Source organism: Poecilia latipinna, unplaced genomic scaffold (assembly GCF_001443285.1).
Source record: "Poecilia latipinna isolate Pla-1442-1.1 unplaced genomic scaffold, P_latipinna-1.0 Scaffold94, whole genome shotgun sequence".
Classification (NCBI taxonomy): domain Eukaryota; kingdom Metazoa; phylum Chordata; class Actinopteri; order Cyprinodontiformes; family Poeciliidae; genus Poecilia; species Poecilia latipinna.
In genome coordinates, this window is record NW_015112710.1 from 92,880 (window position 1) to 109,256 (window position 16,377).

General features: G+C 38.7%; 1 protein-coding gene across 2 annotated transcripts in view; it reads right to left on the reverse strand.

Annotated features, from left to right (window-relative positions):
• Positions 1 to 16,377, reverse strand: part of LOC106941666 (G-protein coupled receptor 98-like) — a 122,763-nt gene that overhangs the window by 91,555 nt on the left and 14,831 nt on the right. For both annotated transcript variants that reach the window (XM_015024764.1, XM_015024755.1), the window contains exons 2-12: positions 10,047 to 10,234; positions 8,591 to 8,740; positions 5,828 to 5,923; positions 5,530 to 5,628; positions 5,335 to 5,448; positions 4,250 to 4,480; positions 3,734 to 4,071; positions 3,384 to 3,654; positions 1,259 to 1,585; positions 618 to 794; positions 272 to 495 (exon numbers count right to left, since the gene is read on the reverse strand). In XM_015024764.1, the coding sequence (XP_014880250.1) occupies positions 272 to 495; positions 618 to 794; positions 1,259 to 1,585; positions 3,384 to 3,654; positions 3,734 to 4,071; positions 4,250 to 4,480; positions 5,335 to 5,448; positions 5,530 to 5,628; positions 5,828 to 5,923; positions 8,591 to 8,740; positions 10,047 to 10,232 (2,213 nt within the window). In that variant the 5' untranslated portion in view covers positions 10,233 to 10,234. The remainder of the gene's footprint in view (positions 1 to 271; positions 496 to 617; positions 795 to 1,258; positions 1,586 to 3,383; positions 3,655 to 3,733; positions 4,072 to 4,249; positions 4,481 to 5,334; positions 5,449 to 5,529; positions 5,629 to 5,827; positions 5,924 to 8,590; positions 8,741 to 10,046; positions 10,235 to 16,377) is intronic.

Consider the following 16,377-nt stretch of genomic DNA (forward strand, 5'->3'; position numbering starts at 1 on the left):
GCAAATTTCCCATTTTGGTAGATCTGAAAATCCAGATCTCTTTCTGATTTTTCATCAACACAAATCTCTCTTATTAAGGCTGTGAGACAGCAGGAAAGAAGGAGACTTTTAGCAGATAATAGGAAGGCCAAACAACAGACCAGAAAACGTTCTTTATCTGTCTCTGGACATGCAGGACTTGAATATGTTGGCAGCCTTTTTAAAAGTTCAGGATTAAGCAAAGGATCTAAATTGTTTGAAATTTCAAGTCGACATTGCAGCTTTTCCGCACCTGTCCAGGGTGAGCAGCAAGGTTTCATTGACCTCAGGAATATTGTCAGCCATGATAGTCAGATTGATAAAGGCATCGCTCTGCCTGGAGAGGAAGACAACGGAGCCATTAAATGGTGTCAGATCGTCAGCAGTTACATCCTTTCGGTTGGCTCCTGTTGGCTGAAGACTCCAGAACACCACAGCCTGACCATCTGTCCCGTCACGCCGCAGAGGAAGGCTAACCTGCACAAAGCATCATCAAAATAAATATAAGCAAATGCATAATACAACAAATCCAAAACTAACTGTTTGCGTGTACTTTTGTTAAAAATAAGCAACATTAAAAAAAAAACCTCATATCTTACCATACTGGAATTGCTGTCCTCTGGTTCATAGAGCACTACTGTAGTGTTACTTGTAAAGCCAATTTCCCCGTTGGCAATGTCAGAGGTGACAGTCAACGTCAGATTAAGAGGCCCCCCAAACCTTGGGCTGTTCGAAGGGATTGATGGGGTGATATCAACCAGCTCCAGTTTATTCAACTGGAAACAGGGGGAATGTATCAGTTTACAGAAGCTGAAAAGCTAATAAAACACTGGCAAGATGTTACTGTGATGCCTTATTAATCAAAAGTAACTTTTCCTACAATAAAAGAAAAAGATATGCTTTTTCTAAGCATATCTTACACACTTTAACACTGTAAAGTTCTAAAGCTTCATATGTGTCACTAATTAGGGTTCTATAGAACATCAAGAAAGCTTTTCTAGCACCTGTTGATCGCTTTAAGGGTTAGCTGTTTGTTTGGACAGTTGCACAAGTCCCATAGAGCCATGCCAAACCCAAGTGCCAATGTAAAACTATTCACACATGCAGATGAGGCACTTAAACTTTGGATGACTGCAGTTTAGTCAAAAGTACTACCTCAAATGGACGGAACAGATTTTCTTAAAACCACCAAGCAAAGTGATGCTGCTGAATAACAATTTTATACGCAATTTCTAATTACCTGAATAAGAAAATGTGCTCCATTTTGCAGAAAGGCATCATTTCGGATAGGCAGTATGAGGTGGACTGTCCGCTGACGTGAAAACGTCACCTTAACAGACCTGCTGATATTCAGAACCTGGTCTCGGGCCAGGTTAGGATCTACTAGGCCTGCAGGAATGTAGAGCGCAGTGAGGGTCATGGAGACGTTACCCAGTGTGCCACTGTCTCTGACAAAGTTTAGAGAGAGGAATCGTCCCTGGGGTTGGCTCTGGATGCTCTGTTCTTCGGTTGGGTTAAACCGAAAAAGTCCATAGACATCGTCACTGTCTTGAATGTAAAACACCATCTTGGGCGAAAATTAAGAAAGAAAAAATACAATTAATCAATCAAATATATCTGATAAATTAATAAATTAACAAACACACTGTTTAATGATCAGCCCCTGAATAAATTCACATGTCAATACCGGGTGTATACTGTCTGTGAATTTATGTTTTCAGCCTCCCTGCAACATTCTGGTTTTCAACCTTTACAGTGGTGCTCAGTTCCTCACCGTTTCATGTAACCCTGCACACTTTGCCTTACAGCTGTCATTATGTGGTAAAACTGCATAGAGAGCAGCTGAAACACTCATACAGAAATCCCATATGAGTCAAAACATAAAGCTACAGTTAGGAAGCAGGAGAAAAAATATATATTTTTGCAAGTTTGTCCAGACATGTGTAACTAGAACTGCCTTGAAACATGTTTAAGGCCAAAATATCAATTCAGTCTCATTAAAATGACTAGTAACATACTCTCTGAGTCAGCAACATATCAACTTCTGTCTGGAAAAACTGAATTTGTTTTCTGAGTGAGCTTAGAAGTATGAAACCTTCAATAAATACAGTATTATTTACAGGACTTTAAAGTTACCACTGTAGACTTTTAGGCTTAAGATTATTTGTATCCCTGGATTCCTGTCTGATTTAGAAAATTATTTTCATTTAACCAACAAAATGATTTCTTATTGGAAATGACACTCAAAATATATAAAAAGGAAATGGTCGAGAGGTATCTTTTTTTTTTTTTTTTAAATGGCAGTTTGTACATACAGTTAAATGAAAATAGGCAGAAACGTATGAAATTATTTTCATCCTTTTCAATAATCAATGTAAATGTTCTTGTTACAACAGCATTGAAAAACTTCTTATAATTGGTGACCAGATGTTTGCATGTCTCCATTAATATTTTTGACTATTCACCTTTCATAATGACCTCAAGTCAAGATTCAGAAACATGATAATAATTTTATTAAAGAAAATAACTTGAATACCTATTCTTAAATGAATGGTAACACAGACAATCTGGCCTTGGAGATTCCTGGAGGCCTTAATTGTTTTTGTGTTACTAAAATTGTATCATATTTATAAGAAGACAACAAATGATAGAGGGAGACTGGGACAGGAAAGACATTACATGAGTGACTGTAGTAAACCAGAGCCACAGGCTAACTTTGGAAAGGTATTCTCTTTAATTAACTCAGCTCACGACCGTTAGAGTAGTTTCCATGAGTGTTAAACCATGGCACATATATTATCCTGGAACACTCGTCCAATCTGCAGCTCACTACAGCGAGTATCTGTTTATCTTTATGACTTCTAGATCACCATCAATTATCATCAAGGCTGTGTGTTTATTCTTAAACACTTTGGGTGAACAGGCCTCTCATTCTTTTAGCTCGAAAATGAATTTCTGATGTGATTTTGTATGTGACGTGTTGAAAATAAACTCGACTTTGATCTGCCCACTGCTTTCACGCGTAGCCAAGAAGCTTGGACAAAGATGGAAGCAATAAAAGCCTGTTACTACTTCACCCATGCTTAAAAAAGAAAACACAGCGTTTCGCCACACATGCAGAGGATGCCTGCTGTTTCCGCTTTGTTTTGATTTAGCCACATTAAGGGAACACCCACAGAGCACAGTAACCCACTAAGGGGGTCGACTCCTGCTCCATGTGCCAAGTTTGCATCTGTAGCTCACAGTAGGTCACACACACACATGCATAGCACATGGAGGTCTCTCCCAACAAGTGCAGTGTTTCTTGTTTTTTTGTTTTGTTTTTTTTTTCTCTCTCACAGGCATAAAGCAAAAACGGTGCTCACCTCCATAGGTTCGTCAATTTCGGCATTTCCAGTAACAGAGCTGGGCAGCAGCTTCAGAACAAAGGCCTCCGCCTCTTCGGGTTGGTCATCAGCCACTATGTTTATTGAAATCACAGCCGTCACCTGACCGGCAACAAATTTCACAGTCCCAAACTGGGGCGTCAAGTCATCCAATATTAGCGAGGGATCGCTGGAGTTCCTGGTGATTGTCCAGTTTGCAGACACGTTACCGTAGCTTCCTCCATTTCGGACTATGATAATTCCATCAAATCTGGAAAAGAGATCATCGTAGATGTAGTTAAATTACATTACCTGCAAGTATCACTTGCAAATACAACAACTTTAATTACTTTTGTGTCAGGTCTTCATTGATGATGATTGGCTGATGGAGTGCAGCGCTGCTAATTGACAAGACTCCATAGGGCTTGTCATTGGGCTCTATGGTGACCAGCACTGCATTGGGTGGCACTAGCACAGCGTCTCCTCTGATAGTGTCCTCCAGCAGAACAACGTGGAAGGATTCTGCAATTTCTGGTACATTATCATCACTGATGTTGAACAGAAGTCTGGCTCTGAAGACCAATGGAGGGAATGTGATGGTTCTGACCGGCTGCAGGTCCAGGAAATCCACACCTGGAGTGGCGCTGCCCACTCCCTCACCACTCACCACCATGTAATCCACAGACACCTGGAAGAAACAGAGTAGCGGCTTTAATTTCATTTGACTCAATATTCATCTTCTTCAATAATAAAATAATATTAACCTATATGTTATTTTGTATGTAGAGAGTAACATTTTATCTATGTCCTAAAAATAGCATTAGAAACATCCAAAACAAAACGTTAATGGGATAAGTGAACACAACCTCAGTGTTAACAGAGCCGATAAGTGGCCCATCGTCAGTCAGTCGACCACGGGTCACATTGAGGCCAATGATGGCTGCAGACTCTGATACGGCCATGACAGAGAGGGAGAAGCGTAGGGGGCTGTCATTTTGCCGGATTCTCAGCTGGACACTGCTGGCGTTGGGGCTAAGAAGGGCTCCACCTGCCACACCCGTTAGCCTCACTGTAAACACTTCATCGTTCTCTGGAATCTAATCAACAGAGAATCACAGGGACATTTTACTTAGATGTCTTATATTCCTCTTTGCCATATTGCAACCACAAACTTTAACTAGTTTTGTTGGAGGATAGACAAACAGGAAAATCTAAAAAAAAAGATTGCCATGGATTTTTATTTAGTCCTTTTTACTCTGCTGTTGGTAAATAAAATCTAGTGCAACCAATTGTCTTCAGTTAATCATTAGTATAAAGAGTAATTTCTTTGTAATTTAATCTCAGGAAGAATACAGCAAGTGTACTCGTTTTGACATGAGAAAGTCTTGGGTTTAATTCCAAATGCCCTGCCACGTGTTCAATGTGCCTGTGGGTAAGACACTTAAAGCTACGGTATGTAACTTCTACAAAAAATATGTGTTTTACATATTAGTTAAAACCGTCACCATGTCAAAAACAATCAAGGAGGAGTGTCTAAGTGCTGTCAATCAACCTCAGGCATGTGCTGCTAAATGTGATAATCACGGAGAAACAACTTGTCGTTCCAGAAAAAAAAAACATTTATCTGCCATCGTCGGTGGCCAGGCTGAGTAGCCAGAGCATTCATGGTGGCCTCTGTCATTATGAACTAGCTGTAGCGTAGCACAGAACGTGACTGACAGCGTTAAGACCCTCCTCCTGGCTCTGATTGGTTGTTTCTGACAGAGCGGCGTAGTGGTTCAGATGACAGTAAGACTACGGCGAGAAGGCACAGGACCTTGATTTTTTTTCACAGATACCATAGTGTCTGACATTGCCGCATAAACATTCCTACTATTTCTAATCAGGACAAAGAGATGCAGACAAACATGAAGGAATTTTGAATTTGAACATTAGGGATTCTGATTAATACCTGATCATCCTGAATGATGATACTGAAGCGAGCAACAGCCTGTCCTACAGGGATTATGATGCTGCCTCTGTCTGGAACGAGATCCTCAATAGCAGCATTGGGACCATCAGAGATCTAGAAGGACAGGCACAGACAGAGTCACAATGATTCCTGTACTTTGTCATTCTCAAAAATATATTTACAAAGCAGTCCCACCTCAAAGTTCACAGTGACAGTCCCATAAGTTCCTTTTTCTCTAATTAAAGTGAAAGGCACATTCCTTCCTCCAGACTCATCAACAACAATCTCTTCAGTCTGAACAAAAGGAAAGGCAAAAAGAACCACAATCATGTACGCTCAAAGCCATTTTAGAGAAATAGAAGACGAATAGAACAAAAATAAAGCAACCAAATTATGAGCAAATTGTGTTAAGCTTCAGGTCACACTCTCATATCTGCATAATGATTCATTTGCTAAAACAATGGAGTAAAATACATAATCATGCGGCTCTTACAGAGTTAAAGGCAATTATTCCAAAGGCATTGTCATTGGATAGGATGGTGATGGTTGCCTTGTTTGGTGTTCCCAGTGTCACACCATTAGATGAACTCTGGAAAAAGAGACAAATTGCTTTTTTTAAAAATGGGCAAATGTACAGTATTTATGTTCATTCTCTTTAATCCCAGTCCCCCAAACACTTTATTCGGACAATCAATGCTCATGGGAAAGGCCAGTGTGTCTGTCTTATCTGCTGTCTTTGCTTCATTCCAGTACACCCACTGAGTAGCCCTGGTGAGACAGCACAAAGGCAGGAAGTGCTGGTTTCTGCCCAGCTGCTCAGTCAGGTTATCTCTCTGCAGGGAACCTTTTTAGGACTTGCACTGTGCTCTGTCAATTGGCACTAAAGCCTAACACACTTAAAGTTTCAGCATACTTGACATTACATTAGGATTTTATGGGTCTTGAATGCAACTTGGGCTTCTATTACATGTCAGCAGCACCACAGGTTGATTACCTTCATGCCACATCATTTTGATGTAGTGATTCGGGCAAAGGTAGCCCAAAATGAGCACTGAGTGCAATTAGCAGTGTAAATAAAACCATTTTTCAGTATTTTGAGATTAAAAAAATTGTACTTCGTAATATCTGAGAAAACACTCTTTGAAATTATCCTTCAAACTGCACCACTGTGTAAAATGATTCTAATAAGCAAGTTTAATTTAATTTTTAAAATTAATAAATTAATATTTTTAAGATTTTCAAGATGTGCCTGCAAAATTTCTTTGTCACAACTCACAAAGCATGTAAAGCAGATTTAGAACACATATATCACACCTCTTATTCATCCTTCCCCACAAACAAACATGCCACAGTGCTTTCATTCAGATGGTTATGCCTTGTTGAAAGTCGACTCACAGTTCCGGACCCATGGGGTGGGTTTGAAACTGTTCACACAGATCTTTATTTAAACATCTAGATTCTCAAAGATAAAAAGACACAGAGGCACACATTTCCATCTTAGAGGCCAACTTTGTTTACCGTCATTGTACAACCAACAGCATGTTCTTTTATTTATTGCATCTGTCTGGTTTCTTAACGACCAAGCTGCTATGTGTCAACCAAAGTCAGACTAACATTTTCTGTTAAAACAGATTTAACTGTCAGGAATGATGGATGAAACCCAATCAGTCCTTTATTTCTCACTTTTGCTTGATCTATGACACCCATGGTGCCACACATTCATTCTCCTGACAGCCCATCAGTAAGATGATAGGCAACCATTTGGCTTGAGCTTTGTCCCTGCTGTAGTGTAAACAAACTGGGCCTCGTCTGGTCTTTGACTTGTGCTTCTGGACTTTAACAAAACGTTACTCAATACTCCAGTTAAAGAATGATGTGGGAAAAAAAATGTTTAAGCAGCCAGCTGTTCAAACCTGAACAGTCTACACATTGATGTACCACTTTAACAATTAGTGATTTACAATGATCTTTTAGGGTCTTTCACTGAGGGGGATGACACCAACTCATCAATCAAGCTTGACAGCCAAAGCCTGCGTAAAACCATGGAGATCCTCTCTAGGCAAAAGGATCCCATACTGTGATGAGACTTTGCAGCATATATTACCAGAAAAAAAAAACTTTACTTAAAGCTCAACTAAATATAAAAAATACACTTTCTGAAGCAATCAATCAAACTGATGAACAGTCACAGTGTAACTGGAATGCAAAGTACCGTGCTGTGTCTTACAGGGTTTTTTTTTTTCAGGTAATTGTTTTGGAGATGTGTAAAAATCCCACAGTATGAGTATCTCAACTCTGCGATGCCATATTGCACAAGTACCTCACTGCTTTAAAAAAGTTACATAAGCATTACTCAAATGTACCGTCAAGGATCAGTTTATATCATTACTTAATCTCATACTACGCTATGCAGATGATCTGTCTGCATTGATAAAGATTTACTCACCTCTGCATGCTGAAAGCTTGAAGCAGCTCTTACTCATGATCTACTCTGATTAATTTAGCTGATCACACATCTTGGTGGCAGTCGTGGATTGTGCATACAGCCCTGACCTTTGATCTTCCAATTTTCACTTGCTCTTTATATGAGGAAAATCCATCCAATTTTGAAGTCATTGAAAAAGTCACACTGCCCTGACACAGTTGAACAGAGTGAAATGTTCACCATCCATTACAAAACACATGCACTATGGAGACCACTCACACTACCTCCCCAACACAGACACACACACACGCGCGTACACACGCACACACACACTTGCAGCCTGGGACCTTTCATATCTAAAACTGACATATGAGAAAGGTGAGTAAGAAAAGGCACACCTAAGGCCAAATTAAAGGAAAAATTTGTTTGTGTGACAAAACTTATAACTCCAGACATACAAAAAGATATGAAGAGGAAAATACATTAGACCAGTGGTTCCCAAAACTGGTCCTAAAGTGCCCCTGTCCTGCATGTTTTAGGTGTCTTCTTGCTTCCAAACACTTGACTTAAATGAATGGGTGATTAACAAGCTTGTTAACCACCTCCTCTAGTAGCTAGAGAGGTGATGTAAGCATTTGAATCAGGTATGCTGGATCAGAGACATAAAACATGCAGGTCAGGGGTACTTGAGAAGCAAGGTTGGGAACCACTGTGTTAGATAGATAAAATAATAGCTTTCACATCAGCAAAGAGATAGTAATAATAAAAAGAAAAGTACACATTTGATTACTATACACAAGTTAAACTTGATGTGAAACAAAGGGTGTTTACCTGTAGTTTAAGGTTGAAGGTAAATGTCTCATCTGCTTCAGGCAGGTCATCATCTTTCACAGCGATGAAAATGGTCTTACTGGACTCAGTAGACAGAAGGAAGGCTGCAGCATTAACAGCTTCAAAGTCACCAGTGTCTACTCCCTCTAGCTGTACACAAGTTATCAAAAGAACAAATTGTCACAATATTTTCAAGATTAAATGTGAGATTGCAAATTACAAATGGAAGGAGTACCACCGAAACATATCAACAGAACAATAAGGAAATGGCTGAGAAAATGCCGTAAAGTTAATGTAAGTATAAAGTTTTAGAAAGTGCAGAGATGGCATATAGCAAAGAAAATAAAAAAATACAAATACAGATTCATCTTCAAGGTTTAAAAAAGTTGTGCTTTCATAGACTTAAAAATGATTCAAGTCACAAGAAGAACTGCTTAAAATGCTTTCTAATGAGATGGTGAATCAGAGTACCTCAGTGTGGAGCCCCCACCTACATGTGCTTATACACTGCATGTATGCAGCAACAGGTGTGCCGCATTTTCATGAAAAACGTGACCTTTCATCATTTGGGGACAAAAAAGATCCAGCCATCACTCTTATTAAGGGAACAATGTTTTTACTTTCTGGTAAATATACCAGGTATAGGTATATGTGACAAAGATAATCACCTCTTTCAGACTGCATCAGGGGCAGCTGAGGCTACAGTGTAGCTTACCACCATCAGTGTGTGAATGCGTGTGAGAATGTGTGAATAGCTGAATGTTGTGTAAAGTACTTTCGGGTTCTTCTGGACTTGTTAAAGTCCTACACAAGTACAGTAATTTGTGATTACTGTAATAGTCACTATGTAAGGTTTTTTTTTGGCAACGGTAGGAATAATTGCTGTACTTCTGTTTCATATAAAAACAGTCAGATGGCATTACACAGTTGTAATTTTGTGTGACTAGACTGAGACTCCTGTATTTCGGCTCATGCTAACACTATGATGAGAATCTTGTACTGGTCCATGCATATTTCTGGTAGGCATGATGACAAAATGTTCTAAACATGTCCAAATGCACACACAATAATGAGCATGTTTCAAAAGTAAAGTAGGGATATTGAGAAATGCAGGGACCCCCGCCTCATCATTCTGCATTGGATAGCTGCCTTAGCTGTACAGATGCAGGGAAAGAGAACCTGAAAATTAACCTCCTCTATGTGGTTAAAATAAAACCCAGCAAAACATTCCTTACAACTACAATTTCTGAACAATCACATTGATTTCTTGACAAAAAATATATAATCCTGTCCTTGACCCAATTAAAAAACACTAGGTCTTACTTGTTCTGAAAGATTCATAAGGAGGAAATACAGTATATCTGAATAAAGACAGAATAGTTGCATGTAAGGCTGCAGGATTTCCTGGGCAGAAAAAATCAACTACAGTGAAACAAAGGTGATATACTAGACCTACAAGAACCAAAGCTGTCACGTTGACAGGGTCTCCCAACCTCTCCACAACCAGTCGGACCACAGATGTGCTGGTTTCGTTGACGACAAAGTCCGTCTGCCCGAAGAAACGCAGCGTGGCTGATTCACACAAGGTGCCAGGGATGGACAGAGCCAGAATCAACCCAGCTAGCAGGAGGACAGGGAGCATTCCTGCAGAAAGAGGAAATAAATAAATATTTTACACACAAAGAGCGATACACAAACATAGTAAAATTTGTTATTTACTGCTGATTTGTATTTTTAAAAAAATTTCATTTACATTCAAATACAATGACGCTACGAAATTTCATCTACAGCCGGTGGAAACAGGTCATGTGTAGATTGTACATCTAAAATTACCTAATTTTTACTGGCTGCCAAAGAGCAAATATAATTTTTGCAACTTTTCCTCGTAAGATGTGTTTAGGATTGCAGCTCACGGTCATAAAATTGAGAAATGTATATATACAAAAATAAATAAATAAAACAATAGACAGGAATGCCCACAGCTCAAAGTTGTGAAAAAGCAAATACATTGCATTTGAAAAAAGCATTAGTAAAATTTCCAGCTGGAATTTGAATTTATGAGGTAAAAAGTTTTATGATGGTTTATCGGGCGAGGAAGAGGTCAGGGGAAGTGTTATCTGAGAGCAGTGGCATGCAAACTTAACAAATCAGTACCATTTGGCGGTATTTAGATATGTTCCTTGATGAGCCCAAATTACTGTTACCAAATTACAGTTCACCACAGTGTAGAATAACAAGTTCTGGTCCAGTTCTGACCAGTATTGTTACAGGCATCAGTACTACAATATGTCCAATATGTTCAAGCTATCATTATCATACCATTTATTAAATTTGTGATATATGAATTGGTTGTACATGAGTCGCGTTTCTCCACATAATCAATCCTTGTTTTATTTGTGGGAGGAAAATGTAGATGGAAAGTTTTATTCTGAGGACCCATCTGCCATGCCATCCAAACTTTTATTTGTCTTCAATTAGTTTTCGTTCCACATGTTTTTGGCACTACAATGCTACATCAAGCTAAAGCTAAAATAGTCAGACCACATTTGCAATCAAATGTTCTCTCTTTCACTTGGCTCAGAACTAAAGAGAAATCAATGCTGAGGAGAATTGGTTTTGATTTTTTTTTTAACAATGAGATCCATGGACAGCAGCAGATGGTTCACAATATGCATAAAAAAAATAAAAGTCATGCTAAAAACATTTTTACTAGATCAACTTTATGCTCACAAACACCTAATGGGTTCAGTTTGTTTATCTGACTTCTGACTCTTCATCCACTTGAAAAATTTCCCATTAAAAAGGGTTTGCTGGTGGTGTGGTGGCAGACATGACATCACAAGCCATAAATGGAAATGCATATTAGGTTTGGAGGACGCGTCTCTAAAGTTTCTCATTGTGTCATAAATGTGTGTCTTTGAAATGCTCTTCCACTTTGATAAGAAGAGATTGCCTGATGGATTTGTTTCAGGCCTTCTTAAATATTTTTGTATGAAGCATTTGTCGTCCCTTTGTTTTTCACATATATTTAAAGTCTTTTCTCAATTTGTCACCTATCTACACCTTTCGAATGTTGTTTCTCTTTCTCATCTTCCCAGTCATTTTCTCTCTTCTGTCATCTCTTTCTTAGCTCTCTCAGCCAGAATAATCCTAAAGCTGGATGGAGCCTCAGAGGCAGTTGTCATGGTTAACACAACAAAACATCACAGCATGACAAGCGGGGTGGAGCCAGTTTGAAAGCTTAGCTGGACTCGTGATCGTTCCCTTCCTTCCCGCGTCTTATACCCATCCCATTCATAATGCACACCACACAGCTTCACCAACAGCAAAAACACAGAAGGTCTTTCAAAGACTATTTACTCTTAATTACAAGGCTTGACATCAACATCAGCAGCCAGGGTTGATGAAGTCATGCTAGTTGTTTTTTTTTTTTTTTTTTTTTTTTTTTTAACACAGAAATACCTAAATGCTGAAAATATCCAATTATTCAAATTTTCCATTCCAGTTGTTTTATATCTGAGATACCCTTAGTTTCAGTTTGTGCAGTTTGTGTTTTGATGAAAAAGCCTTAATAGTACAAGAATAATATATAGCTATTAAACACTTAGTTACGGATGAGACAAAGAAAGAGCTTATTACGTGTGTGAGTGTTCCGCGGTGCTGAGCTGAAGTCAAGGACATGTGTGTGTGTGTGTGTGTGTGTGTGCATGTGTCATGTCCCAGCCACAGCACTGTAGAGATTGCTGGAAAATCCATCAAAAAAGGATTTAGACTGGTGGTTAGTGGGGACGGGTGGAGGGTGAGGGGAACAGAGGTGAGTGTGTTGCTGGACAAAAAGGAGCTGGGGTCGAGTAAATCCGGTTATTTGCCCTGCTTGTCCCAATTGTGGGACTGAGAAACTTTCTTAATTCACAAGCCTGATTGAAATGTTACAAACTCTTGCTTTCACATCAGCTCTTTGAGAGCTCCTTGTAAGCCCTAACTGCTCAAAGGTTGTAATGGCAATGTATCTCCACAATTCTATCACCAAAAACTAAACATATGAGATGCAATGTAGCAACAAAGGTCAGACTCTTAAGCATTTTTCTGGAAAACAGTTTGCTTCACAACCCCAAATTATTCCACTAAAAGGAAAAAAAAATAAAAAGCCTTTCATTATTTAGATCATCTCTGTGATTGATGGTAGCAAGCATGCAGCACTCTAACCTCCTACAAAGCTACGCCAAAACAGAGAGGCGATCGTTTTGCATCCAACGGCTGGGATCCTGAACTTCCTTCAGAGGGCTTGATACAAAGCAGATGCTGAGTAGATGGCACAGGTTTGTTTTACAAGTGGTGGGGCAGTTTTTGTGCTCAAGTCATGCGTTTTGCCAACCCTGACCCCAGGGATCAGAGGGGCCCCAAGGACCTGTCTGTCACAGCTAAAGGCGGCGTGGAGCGCCTGGCGCAGACCTCTGACATTGACAAAACCCAAGAGTCAGAGTTCATGTAGACAGGTTCACACACACAAAAACACACGCAAACACCCAATTTTTACATCAGCAAAAATATGTGAATTGGGTTTCAGGGCCGCTACAATATGCAGATGCAGTTTTTTTGCTTCTTCGGTTTACAAAAAAGTACCTAGCAAGGTCTCAGTCTGAATACTTCAGACCATTGAATTCAAAACATGAATTGAAAGGGGAATATAAAAAAAAACAACACTCCAGTCAAAGCTGCAAGTCTTGGGCATTATGCTTAAATTTTCAAACTTTCTTATTTGCAAAATAGCTCAAGCTCATTTGGCTATTTTCAAGTTTTGCTACTAATTCCAAATCCTCTGGAGATTGACTGGACCATTCTGCCTTGATCTAAATTGGTCCATCATAGATCTTATTGTACATTTATGGTGACTGTCTTCCTGGAAGGTGAACTCCCACCCTACTCTCAAACGTTTTACAGTCTCTTACAGCTTCTTCCAGGGTTTCTATCTTTTTACCTCTGTTCACTTTCCTACTATCTCAGCAAAGCTTCCATGTCAACTTTTTAGGATCAGCATGTTGGCAACACCATCGATTTTAAGGATGGTGCATTCATGACAATGTGCAGTGTTGGTTTCTCACCTCACATAGGGTTTTGCACATAGGCCAGAAAATTTTATTTATGTAATTTTTATTTTTATTTTTATGTAACCAGAGCACCTCCTTCAATACTTTTGCTGTGTCTCTTGCATGGGGAGTGGTAAATCTTACATGGGACATCTTAAGCCTTTGCTTCGACAATCGTTTTCTTACTTCTTAAAATTGAGACGTAAGATCTAAAATCTTTGCATGGCAACTGTATATGCCCACTATGTTTGAATCAGACATAGGGGGACTCTTCATTTAACTTCCAACTTCGAAAGGCTGTTGCACCAGCCTTTATTTATAGAAGTAAAAAGGGCTGACTGCATTATGCACTTCACATTTCTCCTATTTTATTTGTGAAACATTTTGAGAGACATTTATCTACGTTCATGCTCTTATGTCTTTATATCAAGGTTTTTCTATAGTTAAAAATACTCTGTTAATCTGACAATGGGTTAGTTGCTAGGTAACCAAGCCTTGACAAGTTGAGCAGCCAAAGCTTTAACTTCGCCTACATCTCCCAGAAAGCTGTGCAGTTTTTGGATTTCAGTTCAGTGAATATTCTATATATTCAATATATATTCTGTCTGATGAATAATCTATTGGTAATGATCATGTGTCTGTCACGATATACATTGTTATTGATTTATTGCACTAAAATACCTTTTGTGGATTATTATATTGTTGTGGTGTGAATTTCTATTAATCTGAATAATCCAAACCATAAACCAAAGACACAATCTCAACGTCTCATGCTGTTGAGACTTGGGCAAAGTCCCATTACTGGCATTCCCCTTTACTCCTGGCCTCACCCAACTGGCCTCTTATTACATGTAGACAAGCTTCTCTGTATAACCTTTTTTCACTTAATGCACTTTAAACTACAAGCCACAATACATCTTCAAATGAACACATAAAAACATAAAACAGTTTCTTATTTAATTCTACAAACTGGTGATACACTGGAGCCATTTTTGGGCTTCAGTATCTCGCCACAGGAGACTTAGAGGAGCCAAGGATCAAACCACCAGCCCTGTGATTGCTGGAAAACATGTTTTACCTCCTGAGCCACAACATTACTTTATTTTCTGGAACCCAAACTGAGTTCACTAAGAATCATTTGCCTACTATGTAGAAAATTATTGTATTTCTTGATGTAGAACTGCCAAATGTACTCATAACAAATAGTTGAAGGCAAATGTAAACATATTATTGGGTTTCAAAACAAAATGATTTAAAGTTTGCATTTAAGTTCCACAATTCCAAGCTGCTACCCTTTCAACAGTATATTAGTTTGTTAGGTCCTATGCTTAAACATGTTTTGGAAAATTGATTTCCCAGCTGAACACTGTTTTTTGATTTTCATCATCCAGCCGTTTCAAAATGTCAGTCCTCTCGCAAAAGCTGGCCTTTTTTGCTCACGAAAGCTAAAACACACAGTACACGGATTATACATGAGGTTAACACTCTTGGTATCAATGAGTAGTTAAATTACACTGTCCTTCTTTAAGTATTCTTTAGACTTCTTAATCAATAATAGCGATTTTGAACCAGAAATTTCAAAATGTACTAATTCATCGTATTTGTGTCACATGCACACAAAATCAATCAACAAATCAAGAGCAACTCGAGAGTCTGCTTTCTCAGTCTGCTTTATCAGTTCTTGTCTTGTTCATGATGCAACACCACACCTTGTGAGTTGGATAAAATTCCCATCGCTTGCATACGACTGCTATCAGCTCTGATACACACATTCGAATTCTGCCATCCATAGCTGCGCTACCGCAGTACAATAATTCCGTCAACAAAAGAAAAACTGGAAATGTCGGTATTACTGTTTCAATTGAGTGCAGTGCGCCACAGTAGAGGGAAAATAATGCAGGAAAAACTGTTGAAGAACAACTTAGAACCACTGGTATTCTGCTCCTTCTTTTTCTTTGCACTAACAAAACTCATATTTGTGAAAGTCCTTACTGAGGGAAGGAGACTCAAACATACAGTAGCTCTTTTCAATATCTGATTAAATGTTGTTTTCTTCTAAGACATGTTAGCTGTTAGCCTATTGCACACAAGGTGTGAAGGTGCTTCCAATGCGTAATTAATGAAGGATCAGGACAGCAAAGCCTCTTAAGGGTAATGTCTATACCATAAAGACTAAATGATTTCACTTAGAGTAATATTGATCTTTTGTCTTTCACATATTAGTTAAGAAGTCTGCTAAATTTGAAAGGCTCTTATAAGAAAAGAAATGTCGTGTGACAGTCCACTTCTGCAACTTGAGGTGAATGTCAGTGAGCTTTAATCTGTCTGTCTGAGAGAAGCAACTGTTTTATCACCAAGAAGATTTTGTTGATAAAAAAAAGACAAATTTTCAGTGTATCAAAAAAGTTTGAAAAAGTATTATTTTTTTTTTTACTTAGAGTTCTTCAAATCTAAATTGACTCAAGCTGGTCCCAGGTCAGTTTTACAAAACTGATGATCAGAAACTGTCCAAAATGATCGGTGCAGCTGGATCATACTTAATCTTAAAGGGGTCAGGAAAGATTGAATGAGGTGACTTTAATATCAAATGTTGAAGCTACATTCTTATAAACACAAAAAGGTTTACTGGAACAGCATGAGGGATGTTGTGTCTTTAGTTTGATCTTAATCTTACATCTGATCAGCACATATTCCACCTTA